This window comes from Calypte anna, chromosome 17, assembly GCF_003957555.1.
Source record: "Calypte anna isolate BGI_N300 chromosome 17, bCalAnn1_v1.p, whole genome shotgun sequence".
NCBI classification, from domain to species: domain Eukaryota; kingdom Metazoa; phylum Chordata; class Aves; order Apodiformes; family Trochilidae; genus Calypte; species Calypte anna.
In genome coordinates this window covers 1,184,007-1,202,334 of record NC_044262.1, presented here as the reverse complement: position 1 = coordinate 1,202,334, position 18,328 = coordinate 1,184,007, and the positions used below count along the sequence as shown (strand labels likewise).

General features: G+C 48.1%; 1 protein-coding gene across 3 annotated transcripts; it reads right to left on the bottom strand.

The window, feature by feature from the left end:
• Window positions 1-774: 774 nt before the first annotated feature.
• SLC31A1 (solute carrier family 31 member 1) lies at window positions 775-18,321 on the bottom strand. 3 transcript variants are annotated; one of them, XM_030460961.1, is made up of 5 exons: window positions 18,244-18,321; window positions 5,578-5,733; window positions 4,275-4,347; window positions 3,729-3,897; window positions 775-3,082 (listed from the first exon to the last, which is right to left on the bottom strand). In XM_030460961.1, exons 2-5 carry the CDS (start codon window positions 5,686-5,688, stop codon window positions 2,881-2,883), a joined length of 555 nt encoding a protein of 184 aa, XP_030316821.1. In that variant the 5' UTR covers window positions 5,689-5,733; window positions 18,244-18,321; the 3' UTR covers window positions 775-2,880. The 3 variants fall into 3 exon arrangements, with proteins under 3 accessions (XP_030316821.1, XP_030316822.1, XP_030316820.1); XM_030460962.1 differs by lacking the exon at window positions 18,244-18,321 and adding an exon at window positions 17,985-18,057; XM_030460960.1 differs by lacking the exon at window positions 18,244-18,321 and adding an exon at window positions 17,617-17,904.
• Window positions 18,322-18,328: the final 7 nt, after the last annotated feature.

Genomic DNA, 18,328 nt, shown 5'->3' with positions numbered 1-18,328 from the left:
TTGATCAGTTTTTCCTTTACACTTTCCTGTTCCATTCAGCCCTCAGTAGTGTGTCCCCCTCCCCAAGCTGCACTGGTTTGTGCCCCCAGACTCCCTGGTTTGCCACCCCATCCCTGGGTTTCAGGTGGCTGCCAGTGGTGTTTGTTCCTTGTATCAAAAGTCATCAAGTATTTCCCTATAGATGCTGTCCCATAGAAAGCAGGAATCCTGGGGTTGGTTCCTGCCAACTTCCCATTATTTGTATTTTTTAGTGTCTCAGGCAATGCTCCAAAAGCAGACTTGTGAAATTCGTTCTCTAGGTGGCTTAGGTGCATCAAATTTCAGGTCAGGAGAAATGAACAGAACTTACAACTTTACAAGCTGTTAGGAGGCACAGTCTGGCCTGGAGCAGAGCTGCTGTTCCAGTCTGACCCCACAGCACATTCCTGGGGATCACTCTGCTGCTGAGGCAGTTCCAGCACACCCCAGGTCCAGCCGGGAAACATCTCAGGAGGTTCCAGTCATACTTTGGTTACATGAGATAAAAACCCAACCCATCCCTTCTCTCCTCTTGTACAGATGAACACAACTGCAGTAAAACTCATCACAGCAGGCAGGGAAGAGTCGTGCAGAGAAAAAGGGCTGGGGAAAGCCAGGCTGTTCCCTGCCTGCAGGGCTCCTGCTTGTAACACTGGTTACTTACCCTTGGCATCACGTTCTGAAGGCTGCAGTAATGTCACCAGCCCTCACTGCAGCTGCATTGAAGATTATTCCCAAACCTTCCATCCACCACAGTAAAATGCCATCTATTTTTATTGGTTAATTATATACAGGAGATTGATGATATTCACAGTAACATCAGACAAGCTACCTCCACAAAGAGCAGGAGTAAAACCAAGAAATTACAGTCCACTGTAAACAAAACTAGAAATCCTGCTGGATTTGGTGGGACTGGCTCCAGACAAACTGAAAAGGCACTCAGAGCAAACCAAGAAGCCAGCTGATGAACACAGCCTGATATTTTGTGCACTTCTTCCAAGATGGTAATCCAGAGGCACAGGGTGTGGACACCAAGTGTCAGGGCACAGAGAGATGCAGGACATCACATACCCAGAGTGCTACAGGTGTGCTGACAGATAAATTCCATTTACTCAGCTCATCATCATTAGAGAGTCCTCCCTCCAAGCACTGCTTCATGCAAGTTTAGTGTTATCAGGACAACTTCACACAGAGCCAGCAGAAAGCCTGGGGCTGCACCCACAGCAGTCAGCAGAAGCCATGAGCTGGGTACAGCAAACAGCACCCTGGGCCAGCAACACAGCAGCTGGTGGCATCTGGTGAAGCTGGGAGAGGCTGGGACACGGGGAGGTAGGTGACATCTCAGGATTGTCAATATTAAACCAAAAGCTTGGCCAGAGCTGGCAGGGAAACACAGAGTGGGAAGGTCCCTTTCTCAGCTGCGTGTCCCCGTGCTGGGGAGTTTGGAAGCAGAGAGGACACAGTTCTCCATCTTCTCTCCTTAACCACCTGCCCTTCAGACCTTCCCTTGCACACCCCAAAGCCCAGCCTGGGCTCCTGTTTCTACCTGAGTGCTGCCCAGGGCTCTCTCAGGCTGCTGGAAGGCACTTGCTAGAACCCTGGGAGACTTCTGCCCAGGTTCCTGCTCCCAGGCAGCACCACTCATCCCCTCTGCACCCTGGAGAGAGCTGTGTGCCTGTTCTGCACCTCCACACTAGCAAGGTCAGCATCATTATTCAGTCAAAGAGGAGTCATCCAAGTTACAAATCAATGTCATCACCCCAACCCCATCAGCTCTCACATTTCTCTTGAGAAGTGACTGAAGGCTGTTGTAGTCCTGTCCTTGCTTTGTTCTCTTCCCCAGACCTCTCCTTTACAGGAACATGGTTGGTTTAGTTTCTAACTCTCAACCAAGGAATGCCCTCTTGAGATATTTTAACCCTTAGTGTCATGAAATCCTTATTTAGCTCTCACCTCACTTATAGAACTAATTTTAGTAAACCCAAAGTTTAGCTCCAGATCCATCCAGGTGCAACTCAACAGGAAGGAACTGTGGGTTCAATGCTTTATGTAAAATCCTTTGCCCTCTAAACACACAACTGCCCTGCATCCACTCTGTGTATTTCCATGATTGGGATGTGAAAGCAGCCAGACCCAAATGTTGTCACTTGAAGCTGAGTAAAACTGCTGGGTACATCAGAAGGTTAACAACACTCATCATGCTTGGAGGACAGACTGATTCAGACCCCTTGAAGCACACGGGTCACATATTTATGTTCAGGTACTCCCTTGCCAGGACATCTGAGTGTGTCTGATGTGCAGCACCAAGTCTTCCTCAGAGGCTGAGTCCTTCTGCAACAGAAGGCATCATTGGCCCCAGAAGCCACAATGCCAGGGAGATCTCCTCCCCTGGCACTATGAACATATTGAAAAAAAAAAATTAAAATTAAAATAGCCATTTGCACACGTAGGCTCCACTGGCAACTCTGATCTTTAGCTACTGTTCATAAAACCCTCAGAGATGAGCACGTACAATTTAAAAATAAATTTATCTTTTTTAAAAGAATAATTTCTACATTTCTGTCAGCCAACTAATTTCAATCATGGCATAATCTAAGAATAAAGCAAATCCTAGCCAAGAATGGCTACCACGGGACCCTCCAGAGTCAGCCCTGCTGCCAGCCTACAGCAAGGGGGAGCAGCATTCCCCAGCTCCTCACATCCCTGCACCCCAGCTTGGAACTTGTGGTGAACTCCAGTTGATTTTTTGTTTTTTTTTCCCTTGGTATTGTTTCTCTTTCAGCTTAGGAATGATCCAGTCCTCGTGATGGCTGCACTTCAAGAGAGCAGTGGGGTGGAGAGGCTCCTGGGTGGCAGGCAGTGTTAATGGCAGTGCTCAGTGATATCCACAACAACTGCCTTCTTCCAGCTGAAGAAGAAATAGCCTGTCCCTGCCCCTGCTGCCACAGCTATGCAGAGGTACCCGTTGTAGGTCATGAAGATCAGCATGAGGAAATAACTGACCACGACTTGAATGATGTGCAGAACTGTCTGCAGGAGGTGAGGGAAGCTCAGCATCTGCTGTCTGAGAACACAAAAGCCAAAGAGCAGTCAGCATCCATCAGGATGGATGAGAAAACAGAGATAAGACACATCCCCAAAGAGGAAACTCAGCTCTGAGGCTGACAGGATGGGCATGAAATGGCAGAGAGGGTAACAAAGCAGGCTGGACAGGGACTTCTGCATGCACCTGTCACTTGTAGCTGTGTTTTTCCCCCCAGAAGTGACTGATAACAAAAGAATCACAATACCTGCTGGGAGTACAACACTTTTAACTGAGAAACAGACCTCTACAAGCTTGTTTTACTGCACATTCAATAAGCAGAATGGCTGCTTTTCTGTGCAGAGGCTTTGATTATCTGACAGCAGGACTTGAAGTATTTGCTGTCAAGAGTCACTGGCTATGACACCTAAATTCTGTTCCAGGAAACTCCCCAGATGTGTTCATTGATGCTCTGGGAAAAAAAATATGGCTTATCTGCCTCCTTGCTGCTTTCCTACTTTTGTCCCCCAAACTAAAGGGTGGCTTCAAGCACAGTGTCAAGCAGCATCCCAATCTGGATTCAGTGTGCTTTGCAGAGAGTAGCACTGCCTGCAGCAAGTTTCTGTCCCATCTTTCATATCTGTCAGCTGCTGGGGAAATTCAACTGAGAATGAAGTGCAGTTCTTACCCAACAGTCTTGTGTGTCTCCATCAGGATGGTGCCATTGGGGCCTGGCACTGGCATGGAGTTGTAGCGGATGCTGACCTGGGATTTCCTGAGCAGACACTCCCGGGCAATCTTAAGGCCTTCATAAAACATGGCCAGGAAGAAGACAGCCACAAAAGCACCAGCCATTTCTGGCAAAAGAGGAAACATTATTGGATCTCTGCAGCAGCAAAATGTCTGCTTCAAAACTTGTCAGGAGCTGAGTGATCCAACATCTGCTCAGGCTCTGGCTGAGCACTGTGTGCACGCATGGATAAATGGGAAATGGGAATTTAATCCCACACTAATTGCAATTTCACCCCCAAAGTGAGAGCAGCAATCACTTCTGCTAGCAAGATTGGTGAAATTAACTATACAAGCACCTCTCTTTTTCTTTTCTCACCCCATGCCATTAAAACAGGCTCAAGGCAGTGTGCCTGCACATTCTTGACAAAAAAAGCAATAATTCCTGAAACATTAATCAGTTAAAAACTTTTTCCTTTGGACTGGACCAGACAGTTTTACTGACCTCCAGGAGTATTGATTGTAAGTCCAGAAAACAGCAATGGCACATTCTGATAGCTGAAGTGGAAAGTCATTGCCTGCCCAAAACATAAAGAACATCCAGATGAGCCTGAAGAGCTCATCCTGAGATGGAGCTCACAACATGACTCAGCAAAGGCCTTTGTACTGTGACAAAACTTTGATCATTTCAGTTTGTCACCAGAGAGACTTGAAGAAACTCCTCAGTAATTCTAGTGTAACACACAAGCTACAAATGCTCCAGGTTCCAAACCCAGTGAGCAGCTCCCCAAGACAGTGTCCCCGGGCAGAAGGCACTGGGCCTTCTCCTTGCTTCTGGAGCTCCCTTTCTCCTCAGCATCAGAAGCAGCTGAGGATTGGGGATGTCTCTGGAGAGCTCATCCTTACACTGGTAAGGAAATTACATTTATATGGAAAGTAATGGAAAGAGAATGCCAACATTTAGCTGTTTGATGAAGAGCTTCACAAGGAGACTGGTGACAGAACTTGGACTGCAAAGTTCCACCAGCACTACTGAGCTTTGCACTGGGCCATGCTCAGGAGGGGGAAGGCTGCTCTAAGCCTTCTCTATGACACTGTTTGCAATGATTCTTGGTTCCTTCATTGGGGCAGGCAAATTTTAACTGAAGGCTTTCAAAATATACTCCTGAGAATATTCTCATCTGAAAGGAAGTGCCCAACTCTCTTCCCTCCTTTCAAAGTTTAACCATGAAGATCAATTCATGTTTCAATAACCCACAGACTCAAAAGTATTTAGAAAATAGGAAAAAGCTAAAAAAGCCCCTAGAACTGGCTAAACACAACGACACAGACCCCGGGGTTATCTCCATGGAAACTCTGGCCAGGATCTCTGCAAACCTCAGTGATGCCAGCATTGACAAGTCTGAACTTGTTTAAATCAAAGTCAGCTGGAGCAGCAGGGCACAGGACCACCTAATGGCCAGGTGGCAACGAGCCCTGCTGGCCCTTGGCTCCCCACACCAAGTGTGTATTGATGGATCACAGTGCTCACAGACACTGGGCTGGCTGACACAAAGGTTTTTACAAGACACAACCATTTTGCCACAGGATCTCCAGCCGTGAGGTGTATTTTGAGTTGTAGATCACCTCACACCACTCCTTCACCCCAGAAGAGCCAGAATGGGGTCTGCATTTTCACTGGATTGATTTGTGCCTGCTAAAGCCAAGCTTCATGTCTGATTTTGAAGAGCACAGGATTTAGGATGACAAGTTCCTCTAAATCACAGGTGAGGAAAAGCTCCCTGGTTAGTGATGACTTTTCCACTTACCATCATCATCATGTCAGATCCATGGTCATGTCCTGGGGCTGCTGTTGTGTGCTGATGCTCAGGAGGGTGGGTGGGCAGCAGCGTGGAGCTGTTCATGTGATTGTGAGACATCTTCACTGCAGAGCTATTCCAAAAGGCACAGAGAAAAGTGGGACCCTGAAAAACAAACAAACAAAAATAGTTAGAAGCAATTTTCTACACAGAAGATGGTTTAGAGAAAAGCCCGAGCACTGCTGCCTCTGGATACACTTCTGGAGCATCCTTGTGGTCCTGCACTCTGACTGCAGTCACACAGCACAGGGAACAGGACAGGTTATAGGAGGTGTGTCTCTCCAAGCCCTACAGCATCCTATTGATGCCCCATCCAGAACATTCTTGCCAGAAAAGCAGCCTCATCAGATTGAGGCAGCACATGGGGAGGAGTGCTGGGCATAAAGGAACATTTCTTATCTGTAAAAGGAAGAAACCCAAGTATCTTCTTAATGGCAGTCATGCAGGAGGCAGAAATATCTCAAGCCCCATTTTAAATTGCTGGAACTAAAGGATCAGATTACAATATTTCTTTTAATTGACAGTTATCCATTTTATTGGGAACATGTTTAACAAAGAAATTACATTAGGTGGTACAGGACCTATTAGCAGGCAAAGGTCTGAGACAGCCACAGGCCATCCCAGTTTGTTTCCATGAGCTTTCCATTGTCACAGCTGCCCCTCTAATCACATTACACACAATGAAGGAACACTCCAAAGGCTGCCAGTCCAAACCCCTAACCTGGTTACTGCAAATCAGGTATGTCTGGACACCCTGCATTAAAAATCAAAAGTACCCCTCACAGTGAGATGGGGATGAGGCATCTGCACCCCAGCACAGCCTGGGGAAGAGGCATTCTCTAGATATTTACAGAGTATTAACAAAAAACAAGGTCAGGAATTCACAAGTGGCTGCACGTGGATGGGCAGGGGTTTGGTACAGGCCTGGAAGAGTCTGATGCTCACCTGTGCAGCTCCTTCCCACCTGCTATATTAGTGCTCCAACACCAAATCCAACCCTTACTGAACTTATCCAACAGAAAGGACAGTGTATGAGATCCTGAAAAGAATGGGATGTGAAGTGGCATAAGAGGAAATCACCAGGACTGAGCCACTTCAGCTGCCTTTTGTGGGAACAGAGGTTACCAGCAAGGGGATAAACTTCTGTTTACAAGTGACTCCCTTCCAGTGGAACCCCCCAGTACAATCAGTCTCTGAGGTACAACTAAGGAGGTCCCTACATAAGAAAGGGAAGCAGCAGCAGCAGGTTACTGGCTGTGTATACACCATTTCAAGCTGCACAGCTGTGGTTTGCTCACACAGACTCCCCAGAGACAAGAGGACAGGCAGGGGGCTGTGTGTCTCTTGAGAAGAAGGGTGCTGTTTTTAGCAAGTCTGACCTCACACCTGGAAGAAAAAATTCCAGATCCACAAGCCTGTATTGTAGTGAATTCTTTAAATAACTTTACCCTTGTACACAGGCAGCACTTGAGCAGCAGGTATTTTGTCTGAATGGGTGAGTGCTGCCTGCTCCAGATGTTTGCAGAGGGAGGAGAGGCACAGGAGTGGGTTCCTGAGCATGGCTTGGAGAGGAGAGGTGCCCAGGCTGTAACAGGCTCAGGTGTTGTGAAGGATGTGCAGACCTGGGGGGCACAGACCTCATGGGGCACCTGCCTGGAACCCACACTGCCACCAGCAATGCACACCCAGGGATGTTCTGTCCTCTGCAGAAATGCACAGGAAAACAAACAGGGTGAGACAGGAGAGAGAACTCTCTCCTGCAGAGAAGCTGCAGCCTTCACTTCACAACCCCTCAAATTCTTATGGGAAACAGCAAGACCCCGAGGTACCCACAGGACTTGTCTTCCTTTCCACCATCACCTTGGGGCAGGAGCAGCCTCAGCACCCTGTTCAGCTGCAGGGTTCTCTCCCTTCCTTCCAATGCCACCTTGGGAGCCAGGCTGGGGCAGGGAGGAGTGGAGCCAGGGCCAGGATCTGACCCCAACCAACTGGGAGCTCAGGTTCAGGACTCAGCTTCATGCTCCACCAGCACTGAACAGAGCACCTCACACAGGGAAAGGAGCCACACACAGCTCCAGGGCACAGGGAAGGGGAGGAAAGAGGGATCCTACAGCACTGCCCAACAAAGGGATAAAAAACCTGGCCCTGGGGAGACACCAAGCCCAAAGCAGTCCTCTCAAGCAGGTCTCAGCTATGAGGTGGCTGCCAGTATCATAACCCCCATCACAGCTCCCTAATCTGCTGCTCCTGCCCCGGGAACAGTTAATCCATAATCACAGAATCACAGAGAAATAATCCTGACACCCCACAACAAATCAGAGTTTTCCTGTGGGAAACAGCCTTCCAGACACCCAAGGGAGATACACCAGGTAATGCAGAAACAGAGGATGTGAAGAAACAGGACAGATTATGGGAAGGACCTGCCAAGCTCCCCAGAAGTCCTTTAAAAGGCAGCTTAGCCTGGCACAGGGTGCAAACAGAGCTTCCTTAAAGTCACATTGCAAACCGAAGCCCCCTTCCCAGTCAGAAGGCTGACAGGGTTAACAACAGAGCCCTAAATCAGTGCCCACCAGAGCAGCAAAACCCTCCCTCAGTGCCTCATCTTTCCCTGAAAATAAAAAAAAAAGCAAGAAATAAACCAAATTCCACTGGCTCTGCCCAAAAGGACCAGAGCCTTAAAAAACACCTCTTTGGTCTCCATTACAGTAATTATTTGTTCAGCATGCTGCAGTGGCCATGCTGCTGGGGCTGGCTCTGGCAGAAGCCTCCAAACTTCTCTCTCAACCCAGCTGGAATGATTCCAACCTCGGGTCTCTCTACTGAGGCTTTTGGCAGCAAGAATAGGGTCAGGAGGTCCCTCTCTTCTCCTGAAGAAGTGAAAAAAAAACTGTTAAGATTTAGAATGGAAACAAAAGTTCCTGGGAGAACTCCAGGGGAAAATGATTAAAAATAGCAAGTTGGAAACTCAAAGATCTCTTGTTTGCACATCTCAGCCCTGCACAGCACAAAGGAACACTACATATAAAACACAGAAGGAATGGAAAAGGCACCCAAAAGTTATCAGTGCTCTACTTACAGCAGTCCAGCTGGCAGTCTCCGAGCTCCCCTGGCTCTGAGCTTCTGCTCTCAAGCCTAATTCTTTTTGTCTTTTTCTTTTTTGGAGGTGGGAGGGGAAGCAGGGAGCCTGAAGACACTACAGCACTGTTCCCTGCCTGTGGTCTCCACGGAAAGGTCTGAGGTAGTCATCATGAGACTCAAGCACTGCTTCGAGTTTATTTGATTTCCTGGCAAACCTGACAGCTTTAACTGCTTCCTTCCCACACGGGTGGACTTGCTGAGCCTCCTCTGGGACCCCAGGCTTAGTTCCAGAGCTGCTTAAAGGCAGAGGCACAGCCCAGTTCTGCCTGGTGATACTGCAGGAGTACCCAGCCAGGCAGCCAGAGCCCTCCTGGGTCTGTATAAACATTTTTAAAGATAGGAGGAACAAGTAATGCAACATAATGGGTTTTACAGACACACAGAGCTGTTCTCCAATGCCAAAACTCTCCTCAGAGCTCTCCCAAGAAGCTTCAGCAACCTCAGGCTGGAACTCAGAGACAGCAGGAGGGGCTGTGCTGTGCAGGGACTCCTCTGAACTGCACACCTCGGGTTTTCCCTTGCACAGCTCCTGAAAAAGGAGCTCCAGGAGCTATATTAAGATTCTAAGCTATGTTTGCAAGGTCAGAGCAGAACTGTGTGGCTGTGGTCACCACCACAGGGACCCAACCAAAAGCCTGTACCTCTCAGAAGTTTAAGGCTTCCTAAAAGCTCAACCCACTGGAAGGGGTTGGAATAAAAAGCAGGGAAGGGAACAGCTCAGGAGAGGAGCTCTGATACATTCTGAGGTTGTCAGGCTGCTCTGCTTTGCTTTTCCTGGGGTTTGTCACGACCTGAGAAGCCCTGAAAAGTGAATCAAGCCAGATGAGAGGAGTTTAGCAGAAAAACACAAACTGTGTGACAGAGGAGACACAGAGGAGACTCCCTCACCACCAGTAAGATGGGATACAGCCAAGCTATTTCTACATAAACAGAGGCTCCAGTCCTTCAGAAGCTTCAGCAGGAAGGCCGCAGGTACTCTGGAGGATGTCCAGCTTGAGATGCAGAGGGAGTGGAGAACCACGGGCAAAAAAAGAGCTGAGCAGGGCTACAGACAACATCTGGTGTTCAGCTTTAGAAGGGGATGGTGTCTGGGCAGACTGTGACATGCAGAGATGGAAGCAGTGATCTGGGACAGTAAAATCATCACAGAACCATAGAATGGCAGAGAGGTTGGAAGGGACCTTAGACAGAATCCACTCCAACCCCCCTGCCATGGGCAGGGACACCTCCCATCCAGACAAGGATGCTCAGAGCCTCATCCAGCCTGGGCTTGGAGTCATTTTGCTGTTTTTTCACACATATCTGAGCTATAAACCTCCGTCCTTCCTTCAGAGCTCCTGCCTGCCACTGTTTGCTTGTTTTATCCTTACCAAATCCTTGTTTCTTTCCCCCATTATACACTGGTACCAATACACATTTGTCCCTCTCATCATCATAGGGGTGCTCTGGCCCCAGGAGAAAGGCTGCACACATCTGGACACTTGTGTGGAAACAGCAAAAAAATGAAAAATCAGTCCCATTTCAGACCTGGATTCCAGTTGAGATGCTGGCTCACACAGGCAGCTTCCTGGAGTTGCACAATACTACTTGGCAGCTTGGCACCGTTACGTATATTAATAACATTTTAATTAAAATGAAGATAAGTTCCTAAGGTACCAGCATCAGCTCAACCCTTGAGGTTCTCTCCTTTCTTTGAACACTCAGCTCCACAGCTAAAGCCAAGCTGGGTGCATTCCCTCAGCACAATCAGCAGGACCAGAGGAGGGGGCAGAGCTCTTCCTCTCAGCACGGCTTCAATCACATCCCTTTGATGGAGTTTGTTTTCATAGCAAACTGGTCTGGTCACCTTCTGTTGGAGACCCTGCTTGATCTGCTTCCCTGGAAGAGGAAGGTCATTCCTAATCTTCCAGTTTCTGCAGACTCCCCAGGAAATCTCTAAATCTTTGAAGAAGAAAAAAAAAAAACCAAAAAAACAACAGAGAACAGGCTGTTCTTCACAGGACAATGCACTGAACTTCATGAAGCAGAGGACCATGCCAGCCCATGTCATTACTAACAGCCCCAATGAAGCAAAAGGCAGCAGAAAACAATCCTGCAGAGCACAAAACCTGAGCCTGGAAGCCTGGAAATACTGGAGGAAAGGCTGAGAAATGCCAACAGCAGTGTGGATCCAGAGCTGACACCAACATGCTTCCATCAGTTCCCAGGAAGCATCTCCAGAAGAACTTCTTCAGCACTCCCTGTACATGTCAGAGACTCCTGCAGCAGTTCCCCCAGGACCACATCCCTCTTCCTCAGATGCTCCAGAGGATGGCACAGCACACAGTGACATGTCCCCATGTCACCAACAGCAGCCAGGGAGGAGAAACCTGAGGGCCTCCCTTCCCCCCAGGGCCCACGTTGTGTTTAAGCACAGATAAAGCAGAATGGCTGAAATCCCAGTGGCTTAGCAGGGATCTGGGGATGCCAGAACAGCTGAGAGCAAACTGCTTATTGTGCACAAGGTTGGGTCAGAAATTACCTGAGGACCTTCTGGCTAAAAACCCACATTGTGCTCACTGGGCAGCTGAAAAAAACCTCTCCAAGCCTCCTTCTTACCAGCAGAGAGAAAGAGGAGAGCAGTAGGGAAGAGGAGACAAAAAGCAGTTCCACGTGATCTGTATTTTCCAAGATTACACAACTGCCTGAACAAACAGACACTTCCTTATCCTCAGCAGCAGCTTCTGCAGAGATGTTGCACAACTGAGCAGAGGAACAGTGATCAGGAGATGTGATCCATATGGCCAGAGCTGGAAACAGCCTGAAGTCTCATCATATGCTGGGGAGTGAGGGGGACAGGCCTGAGCCTTGCAATACTCTTCAAAAACTTTCTAATTTAAAAAAATAATGTTTGAACTATTTAAGTCAACCTCTGCTTCCATAGAAAACCCAGGTACAGTGAAGAATTTCTCTTCCTATTTTATAAGCCCTAACCAAGAACAGCTTTGAGCATGCAACACCTACAACAGGCTTTTTTTTTTTTTTTTTTTAATGCCAGGAAAATGTAAATCTTTTACTCACGAGGTTCCCCACCATGCTCACTAATTCATCACCCAGATTCCAGTGCTGGTACAATGAGATGGAGCCAGCCCATGTCTCACTAGAAGTGTCTCAGTCCCAAGGGCACTCAGTGGCCACATGCACAAGTATCCCATTTCTCAGGAACGTCAGGATGTGAGACAGGGAACTATCTGCACATTACCACCCAACAAACCATGGCTGGGTGGTCTGCAGAAGTGGGAAGGACACACAGCAGGCTGAGCACTATGAACAGCTCTCACCAGGCTGATTTAAAGCTGTGCATTCTAGCCTTAGGCCCTGGTAAGATTGTAAAATAATTCTCAGGAGACACAAAATGAAACCAGGAGTCAGCAATCCCAAGTCAGCAAACGTCTCCTTGGCTGCACAACTCCATGTGAGTCAGTGTGTTCCACAAGTGCATTCCCTGCCCTGCCATACAGGTGCCAGATTGCAGATGCTATCTAGCAACTCCATAAATACCTTTGTCTCATGCAGATAAAACTAATGCTGAGGGCAACAAAATGGAAGGCATTGGCTTGGTACAGGCCTCATAAAAGGGAGCCTAAAGTCCATCAGCACAATGGTTCAGAAGACTCTCAGCAGATTCCCAGATCTCACCCTCCTTGCCCTTGTTCCACACGTCACACAGGAGGGTTTCCAGCTCTGTGTCACACAAGAGTTGAGGTTTAGATCTGCTGAGACCCTCCAGCCCAGCTCTGAGCTCAGGCAGGCTCAGCCCACTCAGCACCCTAAAACCTCTGGAGAATGATGAGGGCACATGTAGTCTGGGCACAGGTCAGGGACTTGGCAGTTCTTGCAGAGATGGCAAGGAGCTGCTCTGTGCTGTGGAGAGCAAGGCTGATGGGCCCAGCCACAGACCCTGTAGCTGAACTAAAAAGGTTCTGTCCTTGGACTCCCAGTGACCTCAGCCAATGCCCAAGGCACTGCAGTGGTAACAAAGAGAGTTTTAGGGTAATGTATCAGCTGGTAACAACCTCCATCCACATTCACACCAACCTGTGTATGAGGAAAAGAAGCCCATTTTTCCCCTTTGGCTGTTTTTCAACATCATAACCAGGCTTAGCCCAGAACAGGCACCATTTGTACCAGTTCTGCTCTGGCTTTTTGGTGTGTTTTGAGAATCTGGATAAGAAGAAAATCACCCCCAGAACTTCTTGTTAATTTTTAGGAATGCATTCCACACACCTGATACGAGCTGTATTGGTTTAAGTAACTCTCATATGTTTTCCTGTGTCCGGCACTGCCACACACACATCCCACAGAAACACCTCCACTGTTCATGAGCTTCCACCACACGTGAAACCTTCCTTGATCAACAATCCCAGGAGCACACTGCAACTCCTTTCTTTTTGTGTTTAAGTGGTTGCTTGCCTACAATTACTCTGCAGGTGTGTGTCCATGTGCAGGCTCAGGACTTTAAGGTGGCCACTCAACCATTCACCTTCCCTGGAGCTGTCACGTTCCAGCTCACACCAGATGTTGCTGCAACAGCCACATGTGGTTGATGTCAGCTCCTATGGGAACACAGTGGGACTTGGGATTCCTACTCTGGAGGGTGAGAGTCACCTTTTGCATGTCAGCTTTTCACCAAAGGCCTCATAGTTTGCAAGACTGACTCTTTGTTTCATTTTGCCTCACCACCGATGACTCCCTCAAAACCAAAGCTTGTTCTGCCACAGCCAAGAGTGAAATTCTTTTGTGCTCCAGTTGTTCAAACCACCTGTGTGTGAGAAGCCTCAAGCTCTTCCTGAGCAAAATGCAAAACCTGATGCATCAGCAAAACCTATTCCATTGTGTTTCTAATGAAGCCCAGGAATGTTTCAGCAGGCTAAGACCAAAATATCCAGCCCCAGAGGCACTCTCCCACTCCAGCTCCATGATCTCAGATAACAGGAGAGACATCCAAATGTAAGAGTTCAGAGAACAAATCCAGAGCCCTGGAACAATGCACATCTACTTTTTCACTTTTGAAAACACACAAACACAATCCCACCTTCACCCTTTGGCAACTCAGCAAGATCTGCAGTATCAGGAGGAGAGGAAGGGCAATCAAACCAAGGCTTTCCCTGGGAACAGACTTGCCTTTGGAAGAGCCTTGGCCTCATGACACTCTCCTGACAGGATCACCTTCCAGGGAATGGAAAACTAGAACAAACTGTAAGCAACATTTTTTTCATTTTAGTTAGGACAATAAACTACTACAAGAAAAAGCTTTGAAAGCTGCTTCTTCCACCCAGCTTTCAAACCCTGGGACTGCCACAGAGCTGTTAATCCAAAGCAGAAATGATTCAGAGCTGAAAACCCCTGAGTACTTACTATCCCAGAGACAGGTTTTCCATCTACTGCCTCCAGGAGAGCAGTCTTCTCCAAACAGGCACCAGTGCTGAGACGGATCAAAGTTTGTAAACTTTCAAGTAATGCTGACAGGCAGAACCCATATCATCATTGCTAGCAGAGCTAATCATTAACTCCTGCTCAGATTTAGCTATGAGCACTTTTACTCCACTTTAAGCCTATTTATTGCCCAGCCTGTTCCAAACCAGAGCCATGACTTGGAAGATGGTCAGTGGGAAATACACTCAGCTTCTCTCAGCTGTGCAAAGGAGGGGTAAGGGCTGAAGCAGCAAGGCCTGCAGCTCCATTCCACTCAGGGTGAACCCATCCCTCACAAAATCTCAGCAATCCCCATTGTTACAGCCAAAGATTCCACATGACCCAAGATAAATATTTACTGCCCAGACTACACAGCCCACTGGGGATGTCAGGACCAGACCACGGGCTGGGATGCTCACCTAAAGCTCCCAGGTAGCAGCAAAAGTCACAGGAGTTTTCCTCATAAGATGCTCCATCACTTGAAAAACTTCAGTCTGTGAGCTAGAGCTACCACAGGCTGCTGAATTAGCTCAGAGAAACATCAGAGTCAGCAGATAATATGCATGTGCAACCTTTTCAACAGATTACCAATAACATTCACATGATTCTGGGATTTTCTACTGTTACAACTCTGTGAGGTGAAAGAGCAAAAAGAAAAGTTTAAAATATTTTCCACAATTGTCCTGGCTGGCAGTCACAGTGTTCAAATGCCACCAGAGACCAACAGGACTTCTGCAGATATCAACTGGTTAGACAGAGGGAAAAAAAGACACTGGGAAACCCATGTTAGGAAGAGGACATTGAAGATGGTAAAACCAGGGAAGGACAAAAAGGAGGTGTTTCATCACCTCGTTCTACATAGGCATCTAAACCAAAAAAGTCTAATTCCAGGGCCAACAAGTGAGAGGTTTTAGAAAGTTGATTTGGAGTGCAGCAAATAGGAGTTTGATTTACTTACAATAACCAGACTCATATTCCCTGAATTGGCAGATTCCAGCTTTCAGCTGAAAAAAAGGTTAATGGAAAAAACCACTGGTCTCAAGCCCCTTGGGGCTTGATTGGGAACATTTCCAGCAAATTAGATTGAAACAAAAGGCAATGCAGTAGATTAACCAAGATTGGATCTCCCACAGAAAAACAACATCAACTAGCTGGAGTCTTTTTAATCCTTCTCTAAGAAAAAACTGCCAAGACTCCCAGAGGTTTCCTGGAGAAGTTAACACTGGCAGGCTGCTGCAGCTCAACTTCAGAGAATTCCGATGCAGATTATTGCAACCACCAGGTGACCTTCAGCCAAGGGTGGAGAAGGTCTCCAGGAGGGAGGAATTCCTCCTGTTGGGTAGAGAGGTCTTCACAGCAAGTATAGACACCAGAAAGGGAAGGAGAAGGTATTACATTTGGGTGCAAAGAACAAAAAGTTTTGTCTTCTCCCTGACCTGAAGAACAAGAGCTGAAAGGAAGCTCCCGAGGGCCTGCCTCAGATTCACTCTGTGAACACAGATCTGCTGATCCTTTGAAGAGCAGTATCCCTAATACCTTCCCTTCTCAAGAATTAAGCTTTTGCTCAGAAATAGAATGTCTCACTAATCCAAAAACTGAAGTTACACTGTAGAGGGTGAGGGAAGAACACAAACTTCTCTAAAAAAGGAAAAAACACCAAAACAAACCACAAACCTTCTTGTCCTCACACCACTTGGAAGTGGAGGTGTCAGGGGCTATGCCTCATAAAAGCAAAGATGTAAAACTGACATGGAAAGGCTGTTCAGTTCCTCCCCTCTTCTGAGAGAAATTATTCTAGTCCTCAGCCTAGTTAAAAAGCTGCTCCAGATCAGAAATCCAATACAAAATTAAAATTATTCTCTGTAACTTCCAACAAGCAACAAAACCTCTGCAGAAAGCACTCATGCAAAATTTCTTCCTTCTTCATAGGAAGCTGTGTGGGAGCCTGCAACTCCTGCTACTTTTATTTTTTCTGATTCTTTTTTTTTTCCTCAGTGGAAAGGAAGCAGTGGAAGCAGCAAAAAGCTGCTTGCAGCAAAACTGCTTTGTGTTCACAGCAAAAAGCCCCACTTTAGGTGTGCAGCAGGGCAGTCACAGTCAGGCTGCCCAACACACCCACAGGTGAGAACCCAACCTGCATTTGATGTGCAACATTCACAGTTATTTCCAGTGCCCCCTTTTTAATGAAGGATGGGAAAAAAAAAGCAATGCATGATCCAAAGCTTGGTGAAAGCCTGAGGAAATATTACATCATGAATTATATGAACTGGGGTCATTAAACTGAACACCAAGTTATGCTGTAAGATCACATATTGTTACTCATGAAAAAGACTGTGAGAGCTTTATTTACCTCAGGCTCAAGCAGTTAAGATCAAACAGATTAAAAGTGAATTTAATAAATACTTGTGAAGAGAGCTGAATCTACATGTGCACAAAATGCTGTACTATTAAGCCTTCTGAAGCTTGAAACTCCAGCACAAGCTGGAACAATTGGGCTGTGACTGAGAGCATTGGGACCACAAACCCACTGCAGACTCAAACACAGATGAGGAAGATGAACAATGCTAAAATAAAATTAAACTGGTTAAGACAGGGCTGAGATGTGATGCTTACAGTGGGTACTGATGTCATTTTACCTGTACCAAAAAAAAAAACAACCCTAAATTCAAATGCAACAGGACTGAGGCACATAGGTCTGGGCTGTTTAAAAGTATATATTGAATATAACAACAGAAATATGTAAGGAAGCAAAGCAGCAAACCATTCCTGCATCTACAGAGCACAAGAATCACATTTCCTACTTGCAGTTCCTGTGCACCTGCCATACCAAGATAGGGACTACCTGCTCCCAGTGGGAATTTACACCAGATCACTGTAGAACTATTGAGCCTCTGCATTTTTGTAGACATTTTTTAAAGCAGAAACAGGGCTTGTGATCTTTTCCAGGTTTCATTCCATAGTAATCACATATTCTGCAATGAAAAAGCTTCTTAATATTCCCCTTAGTTAACTCACTGACTTCCCAATCACTCCCTATTGTCCCAATAAAAGCTCCAATTCACTGGGAAGAAGTGGAGCCGTACAACAGAGCTGGCAACTTCCTGCTCTGGCTCAAGTACCTTAAGAGTAACTCTGACTACAGACTGCTGATCGGTGCCAGAAAATACCCAAAGCCAGGAAGTCATCCAGCCCTTATCACCGATTCCCTCTCCCCCGCATTCAGTTCTGGTGCATTTCCACACCCCCCGGTTCTCAAGTGCTGGATTCAACCAGAGGGCAGCGGGTCTCAACACCCAGCTGGGGACACCGGCTTCCCGAGGAAAAAATAAATTAAAATAAATAAAACTACAAACCAGAGATGTATTTCTCAAGCTACAAAGGTAGAAAGCTGCTTACCGAGGGCTGGCTCGGGTGTTGTTAAAGCCAAGGAAGTGCTGAGTGACCCCTGGGTCAGGGATGAGAACCAAAGCCGGAGCAGCTCCGCGCCCGCACGGCCCTCGCCTTCCCCCCGCACCCGGATCTGCGGGGTGACCACCGGGCAGGGCGATGAAACCCGCGGCCGGCAAAGCCAAACAAGTCCCCTGGAGCGTCCCCGAGGGTTGGGGGCAGAACCGGGGGGCAGGGAGCGGGGGGATGCGCAGGGACCCCGCTGTCACCTTGGGACCAAACCCGCTCCCGGGGGCCCGGCCCGGCCAAGCGCTGCTCCGGAAGCCTCTCCCCGCGCCCCGAGGGGCCCCGCTGCTTCCCGCAGAAGCTTTCCGTACCTCAGCCCGCCCCTCAAGGCCCCGGGAAGGCGCGCTGCTGCCTTAGGCCGCGGGTGCGGGGCTGCGCGTCCCCCTCCGCCACCCCGCGGTACCCTCGGTGCTGACAACCGAACCGGACCGGGCCGGGCCGCCCCCCGCCAATCCCCGCCCGGTCCGGACCCCGCGTCCCGCACTGGGAGGGGATGGGGGGGGGGGGGACGCGCGGGACCCCTGAGGCGCGGGACGGGCACGAGACCCCCTGACCCCGCGCGTCACTCACCGCGCGACCGCCACGAGACCGCTCCTCCGCCCCGCCACCCCGCGCACCAAGCCACGCCCCCTCCGGTAAGCCACGCCCACCTCTG